Source organism: Scaptodrosophila lebanonensis, unplaced genomic scaffold, assembly GCF_003285725.1.
Source record: "Scaptodrosophila lebanonensis strain 11010-0011.00,11010-0021.00 unplaced genomic scaffold, SlebRS2 tig00000001-arrow-pilon, whole genome shotgun sequence".
In the NCBI taxonomy this organism is placed as follows: Eukaryota; Metazoa; Arthropoda; class Insecta; order Diptera; family Drosophilidae; genus Scaptodrosophila; species Scaptodrosophila lebanonensis.
This window is the reverse complement of record NW_022060529.1, coordinates 11,416,405-11,438,598: the sequence shown is the minus strand read 5'-3', so window position 1 is coordinate 11,438,598 and position 22,194 is coordinate 11,416,405. Positions and strand designations below refer to the sequence as shown.

At 41.3% G+C, this 22,194-nt stretch overlaps 3 protein-coding genes and 1 long non-coding RNA gene across 8 annotated transcripts in view; 3 read left to right on the top strand and 1 right to left on the bottom strand.

Annotated features, from left to right (window-relative positions):
* Window positions 1-122: 122 nt before the first annotated feature.
* On the top strand, window positions 123-3,025 carry LOC115620058 (ATP-binding cassette sub-family B member 8, mitochondrial). Its single transcript, XM_030513198.1, has 7 exons — window positions 123-259; window positions 365-728; window positions 832-1,365; window positions 1,426-1,788; window positions 1,847-1,966; window positions 2,030-2,635; window positions 2,711-3,025. Exons 1-7 carry the CDS (start codon window positions 213-215, stop codon window positions 2,840-2,842), a joined length of 2,166 nt encoding a protein of 721 aa, XP_030369058.1. The 5' UTR covers window positions 123-212; the 3' UTR covers window positions 2,843-3,025.
* Window positions 3,026-3,431: 406 nt separating this feature from the next.
* On the top strand, window positions 3,432-4,112 carry LOC115620059. Its single transcript, XR_003995183.1, has 2 exons — window positions 3,432-3,564; window positions 3,642-4,112. It is a non-coding gene; the product is annotated as an uncharacterized LOC115620059 (long non-coding RNA).
* On the bottom strand, window positions 4,041-9,546 carry LOC115620057 (dosage compensation regulator). 2 transcript variants are annotated; one of them, XM_030513196.1, is made up of 5 exons: window positions 9,413-9,546; window positions 8,855-9,356; window positions 7,921-8,239; window positions 6,122-7,345; window positions 4,041-6,005 (listed from the first exon to the last, which is right to left on the bottom strand). In XM_030513196.1, the coding sequence occupies exons 1-5, from the start codon at window positions 9,486-9,488 to the stop codon at window positions 4,125-4,127; spliced, it is 4,002 nt and encodes a 1,333-aa protein (XP_030369056.1). In that variant the 5' UTR covers window positions 9,489-9,546; the 3' UTR covers window positions 4,041-4,124. The 2 variants fall into 2 exon arrangements, with proteins under 2 accessions (XP_030369056.1, XP_030369057.1); XM_030513197.1 differs by lacking the exons at window positions 8,855-9,356; window positions 9,413-9,546 and adding an exon at window positions 8,301-8,841.
* Window positions 9,547-9,749: 203 nt separating this feature from the next.
* LOC115622940 (tyrosine-protein kinase Src42A) overlaps window positions 9,750-22,194 on the top strand; it is a 63,464-nt gene continuing 51,019 nt past the window's right edge. For 2 of the 4 annotated variants that reach the window (XM_030517091.1, XM_030517083.1), the window contains exon 1: window positions 9,750-10,704. In XM_030517091.1, the coding sequence (XP_030372951.1) occupies window positions 10,408-10,704 (297 nt within the window). In that variant the 5' untranslated portion in view covers window positions 9,750-10,407. The remainder of the gene's footprint in view (window positions 10,705-22,194) is intronic. The other 2 variants (XM_030517108.1, XM_030517099.1) reach the window with 2 other exon arrangements.

Below are 22,194 nucleotides of genomic sequence, written 5' to 3'. Positions count from 1 at the left end.
AAAGTGTTGCTTGTGATGCAGCCCTCGTAGTGCGGGCGAGTGGACAGCCCTGTCCGCGCATACGGAATGCTGCACATATGATTAGGTGTTCAGCCCTCATAATGCTTAGTAGTTGATAAGAACGTGCTATTTAGCTAACCAACTACTAGTTTAATGCATTTTTGCATATTTTGTTGATATTATAAGTTAAGCGTGACGAAAAGAGTCCAGAGATGTTGCGGTTACTCGCCTACAACTGCGGACGAAGCGACATACACAGGTAACAAACAGGCAACATGGCCAATTGCATGGGATTTTTGTCAAAATACAGGTTTCCTAATGTTTGGTGATTATGTCATCGCGTGTTTATGTTTATAAATATCAGTCGCCACCTGCTACAGCAACTGCCACGCGCTAACGGCCAGACACCACTCACCACTGGCCAGCATTTCAGTACAAGGCTACAAAATGCCAACAAACTGATAAGAAAACATCTAAAAGACAGCTGGACGCGATCGTCACCTTCACCAGCCAACACTGGACGGACTTTGCTATGGAGTGGTGCTGCACTTGGCCTTGGAGTAGGCATGCGCACCTGGTTAACGCAATGCAGGCAAGTGAACTGCGAACCAAATCGCCTGACGGGGGTTATACAGAAAACGCTTGAACAGGATGAGCATAAGTTTGATTGGCAGCGATTCTGGTCGTACTTAGAGCCACACTTGTGGGAGCTTATCGGTGCAATATGTGTAAGTGTAGTCCTACTTCCGCAAGCGAACCTGTCGCTTATCGTCTTGGGCGATAAGCCACTTAATTAGTTAATGTTGATAAATTAGGTTTCTGTTTTTGCAGGCGGCACTTATAGTGGCCTTTATCAACGTACGCATACCAAATTTGTTAGGTGATCTGGTCAACACGCTGGCGCGCTATGCCAATACCTACGTCATGGATCCCGTGCACAATTCCTTTGTGAAAGATGTCAGTAAACCTGCCAGCAATCTCCTCAGTCTCTACATGTTGCAATCGGGCTTCACGTTCATATACATTTATCTGCTTAGCCGCATTGGAGAGCAGATGGCAGCCAAGATACGGCAAGATCTGTTTAAGCAGATCGTTTTGCAGGATATCACGTTCTTCGACGAAAATCGCACCGGCGAGCTGGTGAATCGCCTCACCGCTGACGTGCAGGACTTCAAAACATCCTTCAAGCAGTTTGTTTCCCAAGGCTTGCGAAGTTCCGCCCAACTGATCGGAGGCAGCATATCCCTGTTTATGATCTCCCCGCACATGGCTGCTATTGCCTTGGCCAGCGTTCCTTGCGTCGTGATGTTTATGACCTATCTGGGGAAAAAGCTGCGTACATTGAGCAAGAGCTCACAAGCGCAGGTAAGCAGACATGAAAGCCATTAATCTAAAGCTATAATGACATTTGAATTTTGTGAACAGTCCGAGCGGGCGACAGGCGTTTGTGAGGAGGCGCTGTCAAACATACGTACTGTGCGTTCCAGCGCCTGTGAGTACCGAGAAATGCAACTCTTTGAGAGAGAAACGAATGAGGCGGCACGTTTGGCACAAGATCTTGGCTACGGGATTGCCATTTTTCAGGGGCTGACGAACTTTTTCCTCAACACATTGGTCCTCACAACGCTCTTTATGGGCGGGCATCTAATGTCCACCGAGAGCTTGACGCCGGGTGCATTGATGGCCTTCCTGGTTGCCTCGCAGGGCGTCCAGCGTTCTCTTTCGCAAGGTTCCGTGCTGCTGGGTACCATGATACGCGGCATAACTGCCGGCAGCCGTGTGTTCGAAGTGAGTATCAGCTCTTTTATTAATGTTATTCGATTGTAAATCAACACCTATCTTGCAGTTTCTGTCGCTGCAACCAAAAGTGGAGCTGCTACGTGGCTATGTAATACCCCAGGAGCGTCTGCATGGAGAAATACGCTTTGAAAATGTTTCATTCGCATATCCAATGCGACCCGATCATGTATGTCCTGAAATTACATGCGTGTTTTTATTTGTATTTAACAATCTGCTATTCCATCGTCAGATCGTGCTAAAGGACTTCAATCTGACACTACGTCCTGGCGAAACTGTCGCACTGGTGGGCGCCAGCGGGTCCGGCAAATCCACAATAGCGGCGCTGGTAGAACGCTTCTATGAACCTACCTCAGGCAATATAAAACTGGACGGCTACAAGCTGTCGGATATCTCGCCATTCTGGCTGCGTGCCAATGTTTTGGGCTTCATCGAACAGCAACCTGTACTGTTCGCAACGACCATACTGGAGAATATACGTTACGGCCGGCCAGATGCCAACGAGAACGATGTCTATGATGCATCGAAACTGTCGCAGTCTCATGAATTCGTATCAGCGCTACCCAGCGGGTACGCGACGAACGTAGGTGAGCGGGGCACGCAGCTGAGCGGTGGTCAAAGGCAACGCATCGCCATTGCCAGAGCGCTGCTCAAAAATCCCAAGATACTGATATTGGACGAAGCGACAAGCGCACTGGACGCCACCAGTGAGGCTGAAGTGCAAAAGGCACTTGACACAGCTGTCCAGAATCGCACCACACTGGTCATAGCACATCGACTGTCGACGATACGAAACGCGGATTTAATTGTTGTTCTAGACAAGGGTCGTGTGGTTGAGGTATGCATTAATGAATCTTTTTTGTGGTTCTCTTCATAAGGCCTCCAATTTTGTTTGCTATTTTCTTTATTGTAGACGGGCAAACATGACGATCTGATGGCTAAGCGTGGTCTATATTTTGAGCTGGTGCGGCAACAGGAGCGGCGTGACTTTGAGGAACAGGTGGAAGTGACATTAACGGGCCGCGATAATATGTCGCAAGGCTAGAGATCCCGCCCGTTTCAGCTGTCTAGTGAACAAAATACAAACGATTCCCCTTATACTTAATTTAATAAGCTCCTTTCCTTTTATTTTTACAAAATCACCTTGTTATATTTTTGATTGACCAGCGGTTCCAGTTTTTATGATAAGTTACAATAAATAAGTGCAAAACAGTATTGTTTTTGTTAAAAACAAAACGGAAATTTATTGTTGTAATCGTGAAAATATCACGCGTAAAACCTGTAATGCAATTAAATTCAGTTTTCTACAAAGCTGAGCGAAACTCCACAAAAAGATTGTGTTTACTGTAAAATAGTGTAAACCGACTGCGGATTAAATATTTTATTTCAAAGAATGGGCAAAAATCCTTTGAATTTTATTGTTAGTAAAATAAAGCTATAATACCAGACAGGCACATCATTTGCACACACCATTTTTTTCCATATCACAAGTATATCATGAATGGAATGTCATTTCAATTAAAATTGTTAAATACTATATTTTCAAAAAACCATTATTTGAAGCTAAGCTGGCAAATAATTTTTCACATTTAATCTCAATTCAAGTCAAAGTTGGCAACACTAGTCAAGTAATTCGATTAACTGTAAATTGTCATTGTCTGTTCGGCAACTGTCAAAAAAGAAGTCGATTTAAAATTCTTCTTCTAGGAGCAACGTCCATAGCAACAAGAAGCAAGCCCGCCGATCTATAAATCTACATTTTCTTAGGTACGTCGAGAATAAAGTTAAAAAAGTATACTTGTATAAAACAACAACTTATTATGTATATGTACATATGTATATAGTTTTGTGAAAAGCATGTCTAATCCAGAGGGGAGTTCGTTTGAAGACTCCAACGCAACGGTACCATTTCATGCTTCCACTGCTGATCAGGCCCGAGCTATTCAACTATATAGTATTCGGCTAATTCGAGCCGGGCTTTTGTCGAACCGTGAAGCAAGGCGCTTTATAATAATAAGCAAATATTGGAATCTGAAAAAACTTGGATTAGAATCCAGCACTGCCAACCTGGCTGTAGAACAAGTCAAGGCACCAGAATCTTCGGATGAGGACTAAGCATCAACGCTGGATGAGTCATTTTCCATGTGGAAGTCAAGTTGTTTTGGTATTCTAGATTCTGCCAGGAAAGGGGATGCTGGAGCACCAGAATCAAATGCGAACCAAATTTTAAAGACTCACGTATATGTATGTACGTATATAATATGTATATACGAGGTTATATTTATTTAGGAATAAAATAAAAATGTAATACACTATGAAATTGTTATTTAAACGCCTCCGTTACCACCACCGCCACCTCCGCCACTGTTGTTGAAGGGGCCCCAATTGTTGCCGCCCCAGTTTCTGATACCACCAGTGTACCCTCCACCGCTGTTGAAGTTGCCACCACCACCATAGCCGCCACCTCCGCCGCTGTTGTTGTAGTTACTACCTCCACCGTAACTTCCACCGCCGCCGTAGTTTCCACCAGCACCACCACCGTAGCTTCCACCACCATAGCTTCCACCGCCGTTGCCCCCACCACCATAGCCTCCTCCTCCGTTGCCGTAGCTGCCACTACCACCGTATCCGCCTCCACCGTAGCCGCTTCCACCGCTAACCCCTCCACTGGTAATGGTGCTACCACCACTACTATATCTTGATCCATTGCCATATTTGCTGCCGCCGTAATTCCTTCCGCCACCTGAATTACTACCATAGCCGCCACCACCTCCAGACCCGAAGCCAGCATCGTAGCGTGTGCGCTTTGGTGGTCCACCGCCTCCTCCGCCGCCGAAATTCGATTGACGCGCCTGATGGGGCAGTATTCCAGACTCCCGCTTGATATTAAAATCGCCTGCGTCCTGTTCGCATAAAGCCCGTATGACATTGACCAGTTTTGCGTAGGGATCCGGCAGCTGCAAGACATTGCCGGGATCGTTGCAGGCCAGCGTGATGAGATCCTCAATAGCCGGCTTTAGTGCACCAATTTTTGCAGCTATCTCCGGGTTCATGTCAAAGTTCAGCCAATTGTCGACGCGCACAATATTGTTTGGTGCCAGGTCCACTTTCCGGCAACCAAACAATATGACCTGCAGGGGCGACACCATCGACATTTGTTTGCAGGAGACGGCTCGGGTGCGAATCTTTTCACCAAATATGAAGAAGGGGTAGGGGAAGGTGATGGCCAGATTGCTGCAATTCACAGAAGTCTTGTGCAACAGTGCCGCCTTCGATTCTGTGGTTAGCACCTTGCGCTTCTCCTTGTGCACACAAATATTGGGATAGAGACCCAAACAGAGCAATGCTAAAGCCATATCCAAAACGGCATCATCGCGATTCGCATCCACATGATGGGGTATCATGCACTCTTCGGGAAAGCCGGCTTGCTGCAGCAGGTCGAGCAACTGCGTCTTGGCATCGTACATAACGTTCATAGTCGACATTTGCAGACCCTTCCAGTCGCAGAAGCGTATCTCCTCCTGCTCGCCACGCTGCTTCTCATGGTGCCACATCTGTGTGGCCACAATCATGGCCACATGATCGGAGCATCTAGTTCCGCTCAATGCCTTCTGATGGTTTGCCAAACGGCGTTGTCCAATGTCAAGCGCAAACACCTCCGAGAAGGTGCTTGAATAGGAGGCCATATTGGCGACCAGATCGGCGCAACCGAACACTGCGCCCAGTACCATCATCTTACCCAAGCGGGGTTCGATGGGCAGGCGCGCCAACAGACGACCCAATGGCGTCAACTCATCATTGGCATCCAGACAGCGCATCTCACGCAGCAGCACCTCCGCCTCGATGACAGCATCCACAGGTGGCGGTTCCAGGGCTTTAGACAGGAAGTGGTGAATCGCGCCAAGACGCAACAGCTTGATGGTAAGCGCCATCTCGTGCAGCGGTGTGCGGAACATCTCCGGTGTTAGATTCTCCTCTAGTTGAGCAAAACGGGCACGTGAGCAGAGCGTGAAACAGAAACCGGGACGAACGCGTCCAGCACGGCCCTTGCGCTGCTCTAGATTCGTCTTGCTCGCCCATACGGTGGCATAGCTCGTTAGATTGTTGTGGGATGTGAACAGCTTCATGCGTGCCTTGCAAATGTCCACGACAAAGACAATATCATCGATGGTAATTGATGTCTCCGCAATATTGGTGGATAATATAATCTGCAAGTATAATAAATAAATAGGCGTTAATTATGATGAGGAATGAGGATGAGGAGCTGTAGATTCCGACACTCTCTAAGAATTATGTTTATAGGGAGGATAAAGACAGCACCCACCTTTGTTACACCCTCCGGCGTAGCCTCAAACACCTTGCGCTGCTCGTCGCGTGGTATTTGTGAGTGGCACGGCAGAATTCGGTACTGAGGGTTTCCGAAATTCGAAGAGCTCTGTAAAAACTTCATCAGGGCGAATATGAGATTCCAGCCGGGTAAAAATACCAAAATGGCACCGGGAATGTTCTTTGATTTGATGTGTAACAGCAGGGCCTCGAGCAGTTCGAAGGAGACATCCGCTTCAGATAGCATAGCCATGGCATTGCGTGTTTGCTCAGAGTATTTGGGATCGCAAACTTTATTCAAATTCAGTTCGCCCTCTTCTTTATTTTCGCTCAAAAGTATTCGCTCCTCATCTTCTGCCTCTTTGCGCTTGCGACGAGACTCCGCCGACGGTACGAATTTGGTCATCTCGAGAATGTCTTCCAGGAAATACTGCTGTACAGGATAGGCACGTCCGAGTACCTCCAGCACGGGACAGCCGCCAAAGTATTTGGTGAAAAGCGTTGTATCAATGGTTGCCGACATAAGAATGATGCGCAAGTCCGGATACGTGTCCACCATGTCCCGCAGGATGACCAACAAAAAATCACTGTTCACATCACGCTCATGGATCTCGTCCACAATTATGTGGGAGACTCCACGAAGACCGGCCTCCAGTTTCCGCAACAGCACGCCCACAGTGCAGAACAAGATGGCACCATAAGGACGTGGAAAGACAGACTCAAAGCGCACCGAATAGCCCACGGTGTCGCCCAGTTGCTCGCAACGCTCACGCGCCACACGCTCCGCCACCGAAATGGCCGAAATGCGACGCGGCTGCGTCACATAAATATTGGCATAGGCCCCCTGGCCCGAGCTAATGTAATCATCCAGAATGTATTGTGCTATCTGTGTGGTCTTGCCACAGCCAGTATTGCCGCGTATAATCACCACGGGATTCTCATTGATGGCGGTCATTATTTCAGAACGCATGGACGCGATTGGCAGTTTGTCACGAAATTCCAAAAACTGCTTATACTCGGGATCCATTTGGCGTCTATCCCGTAACTTGCGTTCGAATTCATTCGACAAATCATCTATGGACGTGGTGGCTAATTCTCCCTCGTCTATGTTGCATGCATGCCAGGCATTCCAGTTTTGTTGCGGGGGTGCCCAGGGAATGACAGCGCCTTCCTTACGTTGATCGCTGCTTGTTTGCTGGTCGGCAATTTTGTTAACGTTCACCTAAAGGAAAGAAACATAATATAAATGGGTTTTGAAGCATTTTCAGAATATAGAATACCAATAATGATGGACTTAAAAGGATTTTATAATAATCACTGAGTATAGAAAGTCGCCGAATTCAAATAGATAAGTCTGATTATTAACTTTTAAATGGATAATTTTTTCGGACTATCATCTTATTCTATCGTCTTATAAAACTTGTATTTTCAGGGATTGTTTTTTAGGCTATCATTAAAATGGAATGTCCCAACTCACGCGGCTTATTCTCCAGATATTACACCTTTGGATTATAATATTTTCGGTTTATCGCATTTTCATACTTTTGTCTCATCTTTCCAGAATATTATTTTTTAGACTATGATATATAAACATTTTTTTTTTTCGTTGAAACGGCCTGGCTACAGAAATTGGGAAGACTTGTAAATGAGCTCAAATGTCCTATACGTGGACAATTTAAATACTACCAGTGTTATGGGAACAAGCTAACAAATGCTCGATAATACTCTGAATAGGGATGGATAACAAAATGTTCTCCACGAAATACTATCTTTAAGAAGTGTCTACTATTTACTTACAATCAATGAAATAGGAGCGCTATCGGTCTCCACTTTAATGTTTCGCGGACTGACAACGGGCAAATCCAGAGCTTTGATGACGCTGTCGACCTGATCAACTAATTGTGGTGCCAATTTCACTGGATATGGCTTCAGTTCTTCGTCCTTTTTCTTTTTAAGCGTGCCACTGAACGCTTCAATGACCTTCAAGTGGAATAGTTGACGCACTAAGGAGAGAGCACACGATTTGCTAGCGGCCTTCTTGTTGGAACCAGTTTCACGGGCAGTTACTTTACGTTTCAGTGCGGGCACATAGATAGATAGTTCGGCCATGAAACTCCTAAATATCAAAACAATTTAACGAAATACATTTGGAGTTGGGGAAAAAAAGGAAAACTTACCAGCGGGAATTTGGAAGTTAGCCTGCTGTGCGTAACATTGAAAAGTTTTATATAAATTAGTTGCTGTCTTAGCAGACTTGCGGAGCTACGTGGCCAACAACTCAGTTATGCAGCAAATCATTTCATTTTGTGCCACGTAACCCCCAAAATCTAGCATGTGGCTAAGTCAGACTAAACACATTGTATTGAAACAAAATTGCTCCACCCCACCAATTCGATACGATTGAATTCTTCGCAATTTGCGCATTAAAGATAGCTAACTTTAGTTTCTTATATTAAGGAGTAAAGGTACGAGCTCTGTTTTTGCATAGATTTCAAATTCCAAGCTCTGTTCTTTGTTGTCCTGCAAAACTTATACGTTCCTTGCCCACGTCTTCATCCCTAAATAGTTGTAGTGTTTAATGTTGCACACAGGAGGCTAAGTTCACGGTACGTTTTAACTCAAAACAACACACTGCGCACCAGATTTAGACCAATTGCTATATCCAGGGCGCAGCGTCATACAGAAAAAAACATTTGAAAGACAAGACAAGACATTTGTCTTTCATACGTACCTAGCGTGGTCAGGTCCCACTGGCATATACTTGTAGTCATCCTTAATGCCATTCGTTTGCTTGTATATGTTCAGCCGATCTTTGGCATTTTCAATGGTCCAGTTGCCGTGAATGGCTGCGTTTACATCAATGGACTCTGCTTCGTTCATGTCCTTTTGCTCCTGGACATGATCTATTACGCTGAAGCGATCGCCACCCACGGGACGATAAGCCTCACCCAAGTCGCGAGGTCCTGACTTGTCACCAAATACACGATGTTGCTGACCACCAACACCACTAGCATCAACGCTTCCGCCACCCCCGCCTCCAGCGACCGATGGTGGCGCAGTTGCCTCGCCAGGGACATCATTTGCATTCAATTTGCCCACGCGCACCAAATAGTTAACAAAATCACGCGACGCATTCTTTTCGGCGTCTTTTTTGTTGGTGGAGTTTCCAACCCCTACATAAGGACACTGGTCTAGGCGTACTTCGCACAGGAAGCGCTGCCGGTTCTTTGGTCCTGAAAATGTATGCATTTTTGTAGTCGTCTTTTTCGAGAAGCTTGTGTCCACTTACCTGTAGGCCGCACATCGAACTTGGGTTCGGTTTTGTTTTTTGAGCAATATTCGAAGAGAAATGATTTAATATCCATGTTGATTCAATTTAATAAAATCACACATGAAAACAATGTTTTCTGCACAAGCTCTGAAAATCGATTGAAGGTTCGTCTGGCAACGCTACACCTTGTATCGATAAATAAAAGTGCTAGACAATGCCAGTGTTTTAGGCGCTGCCGTATTTTAGTTTATTGCTGTTTGGCAAGTAATGTACACACTGCGCGCGTAGTCTTCGCTGTAGAGCCATTTTCGCTGCTAATATCTCCAAATATGCATTGAAATATGAAATTAAATAACACAAAAATGTAAAAGTGTGTGCAAATGCGATTAAATAATACTGCGTTCATGTGTTCTATAAATTGTTGTGTGTTTTTTAATTGTTTTCGTTGCATCCGTGTTGTTTGGTCAGCACCAGCATCACACACATAGATAAAAGCAGAAAATACATACGCACACACACACTCACGCACGCATACATATGCAGCTGTAGCCGTGTTTAAGTATTTAATTTAGTTAGTGCTTCTATAAAATATATCCAAGGCAAGTGAAATAGTTCGTACTGTGTGCAAACCCAACAACAACTATGTGTGAATGCACCACAAACTTCCAAAATTTTTAATAAATTTGTTAAACAACGGTAGGCATGCATGGAGTATTGTAAAAAGAAGAGAAAAGTGCCAACGCCAACACCCCATGTTGGTCGCAAGTGAACAAATAAACAACAATAGCGGCAGCAGCGAAAACAAATACAACAACGGCGGAGATAGAAAGAAAACGTTTTATTAGTCGGATTGTGGTGCATTGCCAGTCCTCGGATTGCTTAAAGTGTAAACAAACGAGTGCATTCGAATTGTGTATTACTCTTCCATTCATCGCATTTAATCGCTGTCGCGCACACACACGCAAACAAACACACACATACAATACATAACTAGCAGCAAAAGACTTTTCATAATGGGGAACTGTCTACGCTCACAGAAACCAGACAACGACAAAGTGCATGTCGATGCACGTAATCAGCTTGATGATCCGGCTACCACGATTGGCGGTGTGGTGGGTGGTGTGCCTCAAATTACAGTACCATTAGGCCAGCCCCAAGAGCAGATACGTCCGGTGCCGCAGATACCCGAAACTGATCCCGCAAATACAAATGCCAAAATATTTGTAGCTCTCTACGATTACGATGCGCGCACCGATGAGGATTTGAGCTTCCGCAAGGGTGAACATTTGGAGATATTGAATGACACACAGGTAAGTGAATCATCATCAGCACAAACAGAACCGAATGCGGCACCTACGCTTTACCCGCATTCAACAATTTTCATTTTCTCTTGCCACATTTGCTGATAAGAAAATAATGTGTTATTTCGGCTGATAAAAGCATTACTTGATTCCGGGTTGGGCGGAGTGGTTATTTCACACTTTATGTCAAAATGACCATTTAAATGTGACGTTAGCACTGTAGATATTAATCATTGTGTGTTTTGATACATGTATGTATTTTTATATAATTGCTATAATTTTATTATCAGAGGCAAAATATGTACTAAACAAGTACATTTATTTAACAGCACAAGTAGCTGGTCTTTATTTGTTTTTAGTTGAATTTTATTTTGTTACGTCAACAGAATTTAAGTGAAAAGCAATGAAACCCTACAACAGAATCTGATAAAATGAAAATATTGTCTAATAAAGCTCCTGGCATATTGCCGCAAAACATAGTCAAATGTGGTCGCAGACGTTAATAAACCTACTCAACAACATAAAAAAAACTGAAATGAGTAAAATTCAACAGGAGAGGGCACTAATACCGCCCACTCAATGGTGGAAAATTTAATATCCAGTCCGTCAAGCGTAGATGGCTAAAAAGAGGCCCTTTTAAACTTAAGATACAGACAGCGAGAGAGAGAGAGAGAGAGAGAGATAGAGAGCACTTTTTAAAGTAGTTAAAAAGATTACTATAATCTAAACACAACATTATCAACCGATTTTGCAATGATAATATTAATGGATTCCTATGGATTTCTAACTTTCAAAGTTTTATATAAAAACACCCTCAAAAGTACGATGACAAACGATGTTTAGCTGCCCAATTTAATCCACGAACAGATCTCTGACAATAGAAACATTGAATGCATTATTTTCATCTATTCCCATCAAAATGTTCACTATACGGCTGGCATACATGCATTCACATACAAATGTATAGTATTTTAAAGTTATTTTAGCTCTTATCTCCTATGTATGTATGTTTTGCCTGTATATTTCGTGTTTCATTGGGAAAATGCACGTGTTTTTGCAAACGCTTTAATTATTCGATTCATTGAGCTGTGGATGACTACAAGTATAGTGCCTTGCTTTAGGCTTACGTATTAGTCATGCAAGGCAATCTTAATAATGTGCTTACTTACATATTATACATACATACAAGTACATACATATATTTGCCACATGGTAAAGCTGTTTACTTTCGTTGAATTGCAAATTCACAAAATTCCTCTGGTTTGGTGCATTTTAAGAGCTAATTATTTCGCTTTTTAAATGCATAGTAGAAGTCGTAACAGAACCAATTAACGTGTATTTATATATTAACAAGACATTCGTTCGAAACCCATAAACAACCACAGGAAAGCACGAATTAAGCGCTCACTAGTATTAAGTCAAGTCTAAACTAGTACGACGAGTAAGTTGTATAGAAAATTTTCGAATGTCTCAAGTTTGTCATGAATATAATTTATATAATTATAATGAAAGAAGAGGAGGTACATAATTTTTTGTGTCAAAACGTTTGTCATAACAGTGGAAATATATCTATATCATTACGACTTCAACTTCAGTTATTTTGTTATAACTAACTAGGATGAGCAATTGATGACGCAATGTTCGGCCATTAATTTGTTTCCTATTTTCAAACTTAAGTAAAATTCAGGCGATAATTTATCAACAATTTCTCCCATCAAACATTTTCAATGTCGCCATCTAAATTCCAAAACAAATGCTGGCTGGACTGGACTGGCTGGGGCTGACTGCGTACAAACCCAGACGATGACTGTAATTGTGGCGTGAGCGCCCAAAGCGCGCCCACTCTGTCGCCAGTTGAACCCAACGTCTCACTCTTTGTTTTGAAAGCGGCGCCCAACTGAAATCCGCAAACCAGCTAGAGACTGAACTCCACTGCCATTCCACTCGGGTCGACTGCATTTTGATGCATGGTTTGTCGGGTAATTTGCTCTCCGGTTTGCTCGCTGCCTTGTCGTTTTGTAGTTTGTCGTTTGTTGTTTTTGCTTTCGTTTGCGGTTGCCAGATACATACAACATAATTAACTCCACTTGACACCAGACCAGACAATGTGGCATTGAGTAAACATTCCGATACTGTGTATCTTCCATATACATATGTACACACATAGTTGGAGTTCTATGATTAGACATTTGTGTTCTATTGTGACATAAGGCGGAATCACCTCTCAGCTTTCCATCTCACTGTAGGCATACTCGTATACTCGTACTATAGGTGTGTCTGCGCATGTGATTGTACAGACAACAATTTTCATTTCATGCATATTTAAAGACTTTACGTCAACATAGCCATGACCACCTTAAAATCGTGTACCCGCTATCGTCGCCGCCATCCTCTCTGCCCATGGCTTGACCGGCCTGCTGTTCGGCCGATTTTGTCGACAAGTGGCGGCGCTAAAGGCGTGACGTCCGCCTTTGGCTGTGGGCCAAGTAAGCGCAAGTGCCGACAACCTCCATTCTCTTTTGACTCTCTTCTCTGCCTTGGCTGCGCGCGTTTCAAAAATGTGCAACAATTTTATAGTTGTAATTAAAAGCGCATCATAAATGGCAACTTGTAATCTGTATACACATACATACTACATATTTATATACATAAAGAATTACCACAATTTGGGGGACGTTAACTCCGTGTTCAGAAAACTTTTAATCAACTAATTTACAAAACATACAGGGTGCGCCATCTTTTATGTCGGTATGTAAATATTGAATAACTTTGTCATTAGTGAACCGATTGACTTGAGTAGACCAGTGTTGAAAACCTCAGTTCAAGAAATTGTACAGAACCAAAATAAATAAAAATATCTCATACTTGAAAATCGGTTGTTTATTTTCAAAGATATTCAATGTTTACATACCGACATAAAAGATGGCGCACCCTGTATATGAGACAATATTGCAGCCGTCCGATATAAACCATATGGGTTCGTGGCACGAATGAGAGTTGTAATGATTTAAACGTTCTGAGATGTTCTGTCTGCAGTCGTACTCAAATCTAATCCTTCTAAGTACATACTTACACATCAACACAATTAATATAAAATTCAAATCCTTGGATATTATTTCTCATTTCAAAGTAATAATACGAAGATATGTTTTAGATTTTCAATGATCGATCATTCAATAAGCTATCCCATAATATGAAGGATTTTTAAGATATTCACACGTTCACAGAATATTGCAGAATATTATTGGATAGAAAATAAGTATACTATTATTATCACACGAATAACATTTTCAAGATATTATTTCTTGACTTAATCCCAAGGTAATTAAATTAAAAACTTTAGCAGGGAGAAAGTTGTGTTTTAAGGCACTCTTTTTGACAGAACTATCTTCCAGTCTCTATACTAATTCAATATTAGGTGTAGGTAGACATGCTCACAGATTTTTATTAATATACTTTAGCAGTCGTAAGGTAACGATCATAAACTGTTCTAATTTTCGCTATAATAAACAATTTTCAACACAACCATTTGGTTCACCATACTTGCTACGCGACTCTGTTAATTCCCAGACAACACGAGTTTATTGTATTTGCTTGACTGTAATACAAGTATTCCCTCTTGTTGATTCCACTTATCAGCACATTTTCAAAGAATTTTAAATCATTTTATAATCTAGAAGCGACCCATCGAACATAACTTCAACCTACAGATCTTATAAGTATGACTATCACTGTATCTATGTACATATGCCAATCAAATATGTATTTATGTACATAAACACATAGCCATGTACATACTTCGTTGTATATGGACCTAACTACTGCCAATTGCTAGCAATGAGGGAACTTACTACTACTATTTCCGGTAGCTGCTGAGTTTAATTAAAGTACGTGTATGTGAGAGACTACAAGTAAACTCCAAAGTTGTTGTTGTCAATACAACAAATTAACGACAGCAACAACTACCATGCAAAGACTTGTAGTACATGCTGCCTGCATTTGCTTTTTGTTGCTTCTTTTTGTAGACTTTTTCTACAGTCATGCATAGAAATCAAAAATTGTGTGTAAAAATTGTTTTATGGGTGCGCCGAGACAGCAACGAGCTGCTGCTGCTGCTCCTGCTGCTGCTCCCGCTGCTGTTGCAGTTGCCGCTGTGCTGTGTTCATTGTCATTTACCCACATTTTCATGTCTTTGTTAAAAAAAAGCGCTTCAGATATGTGAATGCGAGTAGCGTTGTAGCATGCGTTGCTTGCACTTTGCATATTTTGTGTTGCGTGCTCGTATGTATGGAAAACGCTTTCATACTTGTATATTGCACGCACACCCACAGCCCATGGCAGTCGATGCTTTACGGAGCTCTTCGGTCATCGCTTATAAGTAGTAGGTCCAAAAACAAAACGGAGGCTTATTAGTGTTTTATGAGAGCTTGTAACACCGAGGATAGAATTGCAACTACAAAGATACCGCATTTCTTAAATGCCACCCTAAGAAAAAGTGTTGTATTAATATTTGACCGTCTCTTTTCAAGTCGACACTTCAACGTGGTCGTTCCTAGAGTTCATATCGTTCCCAAACAGAGTGTTTTGTGATAAATTTCAAATAAATAAATAAATAATTTTTAAATCTTCCTAATCAAGAATCTCATATAGAATCGAATGAGCTAGCATTATCAACTTTAATGAGCATTGTGAAATCGATCTGCTAAGGACACAATACAGTCCAGCCTAAGTCGAAACATAATAAACCCATTTTAGCAGTAATATAGGATGTACATATTTTAACGATTTCTCATTATGTGTAAAAGTTTTCAAAAGTTTTAATTCTTATGAACAACTTGATTTGACATTATAAAAGCTTAATACAATCCTGTTCTTATATAGCGTATCCGTGTCAAAGTAGATCATAGATCGTTTTCAGAGCAGATTTAAATAGACAAACATTCTCTTTTTCCACAATATTTTTATTCGACCCGCTTAAACATCATTGTATTTAGATTTATTTGTGATATTAAAAAGCTTATAAATATCTATAATATGAGAATTCATTATTAAGTAATATTGGCTCTAAATACAATATTGGGAATTGAAAAGAATTACTCTTAGTGAGCGTAAAACAAAATATCCAATAAAATACGATAACAACCAAGCTGATGAAAGGCATTCCATAGTCGCCACTGCCATTTCGTTTTCCTTCGATTCCCCACATACGAGTATGTTGCCAACAATCAGCAGCACTCTAAAATCTTGTTCAATATAGCGCCGCCTGCAGGAAACCCTTCAATGCTGCTTTAGGCTTCTTCTCCCCAGCAGGGAAAAGTTTCTTTGCCTGTATTCAGCAACTTGCCAACGAAAGATTAGCAAGCTTACTCAGAAGATTTGTTTGCCAGGCTTTTGTGCGTATGAAAAGTTTCGTTGCATGCCGCATGACGCATGAAAGGCAAATGTAGGTTAAGAAGATGCTTCCATTTAGCTCGATTGTAGTTGCAACTTCTTGCTGCCGTCACTTAAAAACCTCGACTTTAGGTTAGCTTTGTTGCACAGCAAACGAAAGGCAACAACCTTAAAATGATTTAATGTTCATGACAATAGAATTCGATTTCTTTAGCTGCACGGCATGACAATTCCGAGCGACTTCTATTTCACTTTTCAAAGAAAGCGTACAAAATGTTAAAGGAAAAAAAAGGAAATCAATTCAATTTTCATTTGGTTCAACGAAACTCATTTAAACTTTTGTATAAACAAATGTGTGTGTACGGAGTCGGGTTAAAAATACAACAAAAATACCAAAACAAATCACGCGATTATGAAATGCACTTGGAAATCAACCAAGAGTGTGAAGCACAACAGTCCAGACTATAAGTGGAGCAATAACATCGTCTCGTGCATGAAATCTAAAGCACAAGCAACAAATAAACCATGAACCCTAAAATGTCTGTTCATTGACCCTTCCCCAGAGATACTCATTTTCCCCAGTCCAATGATAACGCCTGGCATGGCGGATAAGAAGACGGAGCAGAATAAGAAAAAGTACTTCGTTCCAACTTAGGAATTTGCTAGCTTGGTAGGTTGATGTGGGTGGTCGCACTAACTACTTGCTTCTCGTGAATTGTAGTTAATACAATCTTCGTAAATAAGTACAAGCTGATAAATACAAGAGCTACTTTCTCGCCCAAATGTAAGCAAACAGTAACAAGTTTCATTAAATAATAATACATGGAATATTTTTAACTCAACTCTTAGTAAACTCGTAAAGTTAAATGTTTCCTTTAAAAAATATGCATGTTTGATTTGGTTGTGAGGCATGCCCATATTTTTGTATAGCCATTGCTAAAGACAAGTAGAATATGCATACTTTTGGGAATTGTTATCACTTAAGTGGGAATTCTACAGTCAAGCTGGCTTGATACTGAATCACCGTGGACTCAAACAAACTCTCGGCGCTAAGTTATATGCGCAAATGGCAGAAGCAAAAAGCATCAGTATAAGTTTATCTTAAGACTGGAACATTATATTTCCCTTTTCTTTCCCACTAGGAAATCAAGAAATCCTGGCACATATAATTCCAATAAGCAGTAATCGTTGCCCATAATATTAAAATGGTTTTTTTCAATTCATAAGAAAATTCAATTGTTTGTAAAACTTATTAAAATATGTATAAATTAATAAAGTAAATGAATATGAGCTAAAAAGTTATGTTCGTCTGCTCCGAAGCTATATACATATATACCCTTCACTGTGTCTTATAATAAACCGCCAAATTACTACTTATCTTATCTTTTATAACTATGCATTTGGTCAAAAATAACATCTATGTCATAATATGATTATATTGGTTCGACGACAGCTACAAACATATAAACATAGTATGATAGGTGATGTGACATGCGCCCCCTCAACAAAGATGAGTTGTGAGAGGGTTGGTAATTGAAATAAACAGGAGAACATCGCGATCGCGCCTCTTCTCTCTTATACATATGTATCTATAACATGTGGTCTACCATTATTCCTGCTGGGTGTTTCAAATTTGCAAAGTGAAGGATATATGGACATAGTAAAAAGTTCAGTATCCCTTGACTTATGTAACTTCTTAACTTAACTCTTTAGTCTTTCCAATTAATAAAGGAATAATCAAATACGAGTGCCGGCTTGAGGTTTTTTCATGTGAAATGTTCTGGCTATACAGAACACCCTTTATACATAATTCGTTTTTGAACTCGTCATTTTATAGTCAATACACTACACACACACACACACACACATGCATATTTGGTAAAAGCCAGTTTAAGCAACAGGCCTTAAGCAGAAAGACCGAACAGCAACAACATAAATCCAAAGCGAACAGATGGAAAGCGCGTAAGCGAGAAACAACGAACATCGAATGAAGTTTTTAATTTAATTTTCGGTTTTTTCTTTATACATACATATATCTGTACATATGTACCGCTCTTCTTTCTGCTCGCCAGTTTTAACGAAGCAAAACCAATGTGTGAATTGTAAATTGCACGAAACAAAAAAAAAAAAAAAAAAAAAAAAAAAAAAAAAAAAAATGGAGAGTAAAATTGTGGCATGTCTGGCTGGTTGGCCGACTATTTGGTGAGCTATGTATTGCGTGAATGTTAAAACCGTCGCTGCATTCAACAGATGTTGAAGATAGAGATGAGCAATATTTTTCATAGACTTACTTTTTGATCTACCCAATGATCAGATATAGACAAAGATCCATATGTCAGCAAATTATTAATATTCCATTAAAAAAATTACTAAAATTATAAAAACTACAAATTTAGAAAAAGGAATCCTGATATTTATGTTAACATTTTTTGTTGTTGATATTTTCATACACACTTGTCTAGACTTTGTGCATTTAATGCAAATATTTAACAATTTTAATGTTTCATAATTGAATGAAATTCAATGCTGATTATTACATGCAAGGAAGCAAATTCTTAAATATACTTGCTTCTATGTACTATATATAAATGAATTTAATAGGAAGTAGTACATACATATCCACATATGTATATGTAGATGATCAGAACGTTGGGGGAAGCTGATCCGTTTCTAAGCTCAGACGCGCAGTTTCAATGCCAGCTAGATTAAGTTTTGCTTAAAAAAAACCTTAATTTCTTTAATGAAAATGTGCTGATTCAAAAGCTAAGCTACACTCGATACGAAAAAGTTACTTCTTAGAATAATTTGCTGTAGAAGAAAGTTACGGTATTGCTCATCTCTATTCTCCATGTGGTTTGATCATTTCATAGACACATGGGCAGGCATTGTAGTGGATTGTAATGGAAATATTATTGCATACCTCTGTGTATTACTTATTATTATTTTTGTTGCTTGTCCATATGAATTTTTGCTATGCTATATCCATAGTGTTATTACGCTATGTGTTGGGGCCAATATTTCTATGGCCAGGTCTTGCACGACTGCAAAACACGTTTTGTGGCCACGCGCTCGATGCCAACACCGTCGCCGTCTGGTACTTTGATTTGATTTTTGATTGTATTATACTATGCTTTTGTTTCCCTTGACGACGGTGCAAATTAATTTTGTTGTTGCTCGCGATGTACATAAACACAACCAAACGCAAACACCACACCACACAACACAACAGCAACAGCTGCAATAAGCCCAATCAAATGCTCGCAGCTACAGATAAATAGTTGTTGTGTATTGCTTTTCAACAAGATAATTAATTATGACTTGTTGCTGTTTTCACAAATGCAAATGCTATACAAATACATTTTCTTTGAAATTTGTGCAAATATTTGGACCACATTCAAAAGAGCAAACGTCTATTTTATCACCTTGACCTTTGAACCGTGCTGACCTGATCTGCAGCGATTTCAAGTCCATTATGTGTCATTATCATTCAAATAAGTCACAAGTGTATTTGTTACACTGTTTTAACGGATTTAAGAATCTAATGATTCCTACAACAATTAAAGTGAAACCAACACTAAGTTGTTAGAGCTTGGGTTACTTATTTTTGGAAACTAAAGATACAGTCATATCACTTTCACTATTGCCACTATGAATTGAATATATGTGTTACTTCAATTAAAGCCAATAAAAATTCTATACTGGTAGACCCTATAGGGACTTACTTTTTGTTATGTATGTGACCGGTCAGTTCGTTCACTGTCACACGAACTGGAGTCAGTTGGTTCGTAGACGTCTGCCACTTCACATCGCCCCGCGCAGCGATCATAATCAATACATATTATACCACACAATTGTTCACCAGCTGCAATTATTATATTCAATAAACAATACTACATAAGCAATGCGCGCATATCTAAAACTGGCGACGAGGATGGGATAAAATAAAATATTTAGAGTGCGTACATTGTTTAAAAGTTATGTGTACATACGGCTGTACATACCTCAGTGCATAATTACCCAACAACCGCGTGTTCACGAAATTGGTGCGAAAGGAGAACTCGCAAAAGACATACATACATACTCGTTACCGAGTGAGCGAAAAGCAAGCGGGGTGAAGAGGAATCGAACAAATTCCATATTGTATGCAGCGTGGTCATTGTTGTGCGTAGCCGCAAACATACCAAGAAAAGTGCAGTAATTCGGAGTAACTGTTCTGCTGATAACGCATGGCTAGTCTAGAGAACAGCGAGCAAGCATCGAGTAGTAGCGACGAGGCAGTTGTTAAAAGTGAAGGTGGAGAATCACATGTTACTGATCGAGTGAATGCAAAAATTACTCACATGGCTGGGGTTGGAAGTCTGGAGCCGTTCGACTTGGGTCATCCGCACAAATGGTCAACGTATATGGAGCGCTTTAATTTGTTCCTGCTGGCCAATGATGTTAAAGAGGAAGAGCGGAAAAAGGCGGCATTTCTTACGCTTGCCGGAGCGCCCTTATACGACCTTTTGACATCATTGGCATCTCCTAAACAGGTCAGTGAATTGAAATTAGCCGATATTTACAAAACTCTAACCGACCATTTGTCTCCACGTCCCTCCGAAATCGCCGCATTCTACCACTTTCACAAACGAGACCAACACGTGGATGAGTCCGTTAGCAACTATATGGCAGCACTTCGTACATTAGCAGTCGATTGCAAATTTGGAGCGGCGTTAGATCGGATGTTGCGCGACCGATTCGTATGTGGGTTAAGAGATGAAGGTCTGCAGAAAGGGTTCTTGGCAGATAAGGATTTGACTGTGCAACGAGCCTTAGAACGCGCCATGTCTAATGAAGCAGCAGCGATCAGTGCCATGGCTATTAGACAAACTGGCGAGGCCGTTCATATTATTAAGATGAATCGTTACCGGCATTCTCAGCGCGGTACAGTCAACAACAAATACGATGGACAAGTATGTGGCGGCTGCGGAGGCCGACATTCCCGCAAGCAGTGCCCCCACCATGATACTGTGTGCCATGCCTGCGGTCATAAAGGGCATCTTAAACGAGTCTGCCGTAGCCCTGACGCAGCGAAGTCGACTAGATCTATATCAACACCCAACTCACAGCAAAGACATCGAGGGATGTCAACACACAGATCGTCTCGTGGAGAATCTGTCAACAAAATCGTGCCGTTGGTAAATCAGAAGAGGTCAATTTCTCTTGTCATCAATGGGTGCACGTGTTCTTTTGAAGTGGATTCAGGGTCGCCAGTGACCATAATGACGGAAACCACGTTCAACAATATCTGGGCTCAAGGACAGCCAGATCTCGCCAAGTGTGACTTGGACCTAACGGATTACCAACGCAACCAAATTCCGATTAAGGGTGTCATTGATGTGTCAATTCGTTACAATCGTCGTAAAATTGACAATCTGCCACTGATCATCGCCAATGTAGGAGGCTCAAATTTGGTAGGATGCAACTGGTTCGACGCACTGGGCATACGCATCGAAGGCGTGTTTGCAGTCAACAGTGGCGTCAACATAAAATCCGTGCTCAGTGAGTATGAGCATTTATTCGCTACAGAACTGGGGCGCCATAACGGTCCGCCAGTTACACTGCATATCGATACGAGCGTCGCCCCTGTGCGTCTGTCACCGCGCCGTATACCTTTCGAAATCAAGGGTCTGGTCGAAGAAGAGATCGAGCGATTATGCAAACAAGGCATTTTGGAGCCAGTAGAATACTCTGACTGGGCAACACCAATCGTGCCAGTCGTCAAGAAGGATGGATCCATACGCATCTGCGGCGACTATAAATCAACATTAAATAAAGCAATCAAACCTCATTGCTATCAAATTCCAGGCGTCAATACCCTATTAGCTTCGATCGAAGGAGGATCGATTTTTGCAAAAATAGATTTAGCACAAGCTTACCAACAGCTTGTAGTCGATAACAACTCAGCATTGCTTCAAACGGTATGCACACACAAGGGAGCATACAAAGTAACACGGCTACAATTTGGCATATCATCAGCGCCAGGGATTTTCCAGAGTTTCATCGAGAATCTTCTACAAAATATCCACGGCATTTTGCCCTATTTTGATGATATAGTCGTAATGGGAA

Excerpts from the sequence above, each read along its gene's own strand:
- LOC115620058 (XM_030513198.1), top strand. The coding sequence starts at position 213 with ATGTTGCGGTTACTCGCCTACAACTGCGGACGAAGCGACATACACAG. Across the intron at positions 729-831 it reads AGCTTATCGGTGCAATATGT|GCGGCACTTATAGTGGCCTT; the intron begins GTAAGTGTAGTC and ends CTGTTTTTGCAG. Across the intron at positions 2,636-2,710 it reads ACAAGGGTCGTGTGGTTGAG|ACGGGCAAACATGACGATCT; the intron begins GTATGCATTAAT and ends TCTTTATTGTAG.
- LOC115620057 (XM_030513196.1), bottom strand. The coding sequence starts at position 9,488 with ATGGATATTAAATCATTTCTCTTCGAATATTGCTCAAAAAACAAAACC. Across the intron at positions 9,357-9,412 it reads GTTCGATGTGCGGCCTACAG|GACCAAAGAACCGGCAGCGC; the intron begins GTAAGTGGACAC and ends ATACATTTTCAG. Across the intron at positions 8,240-8,854 it reads GTGGGACCTGACCACGCTAG|GAGTTTCATGGCCGAACTAT; the intron begins GTACGTATGAAA and ends TTTGATATTTAG.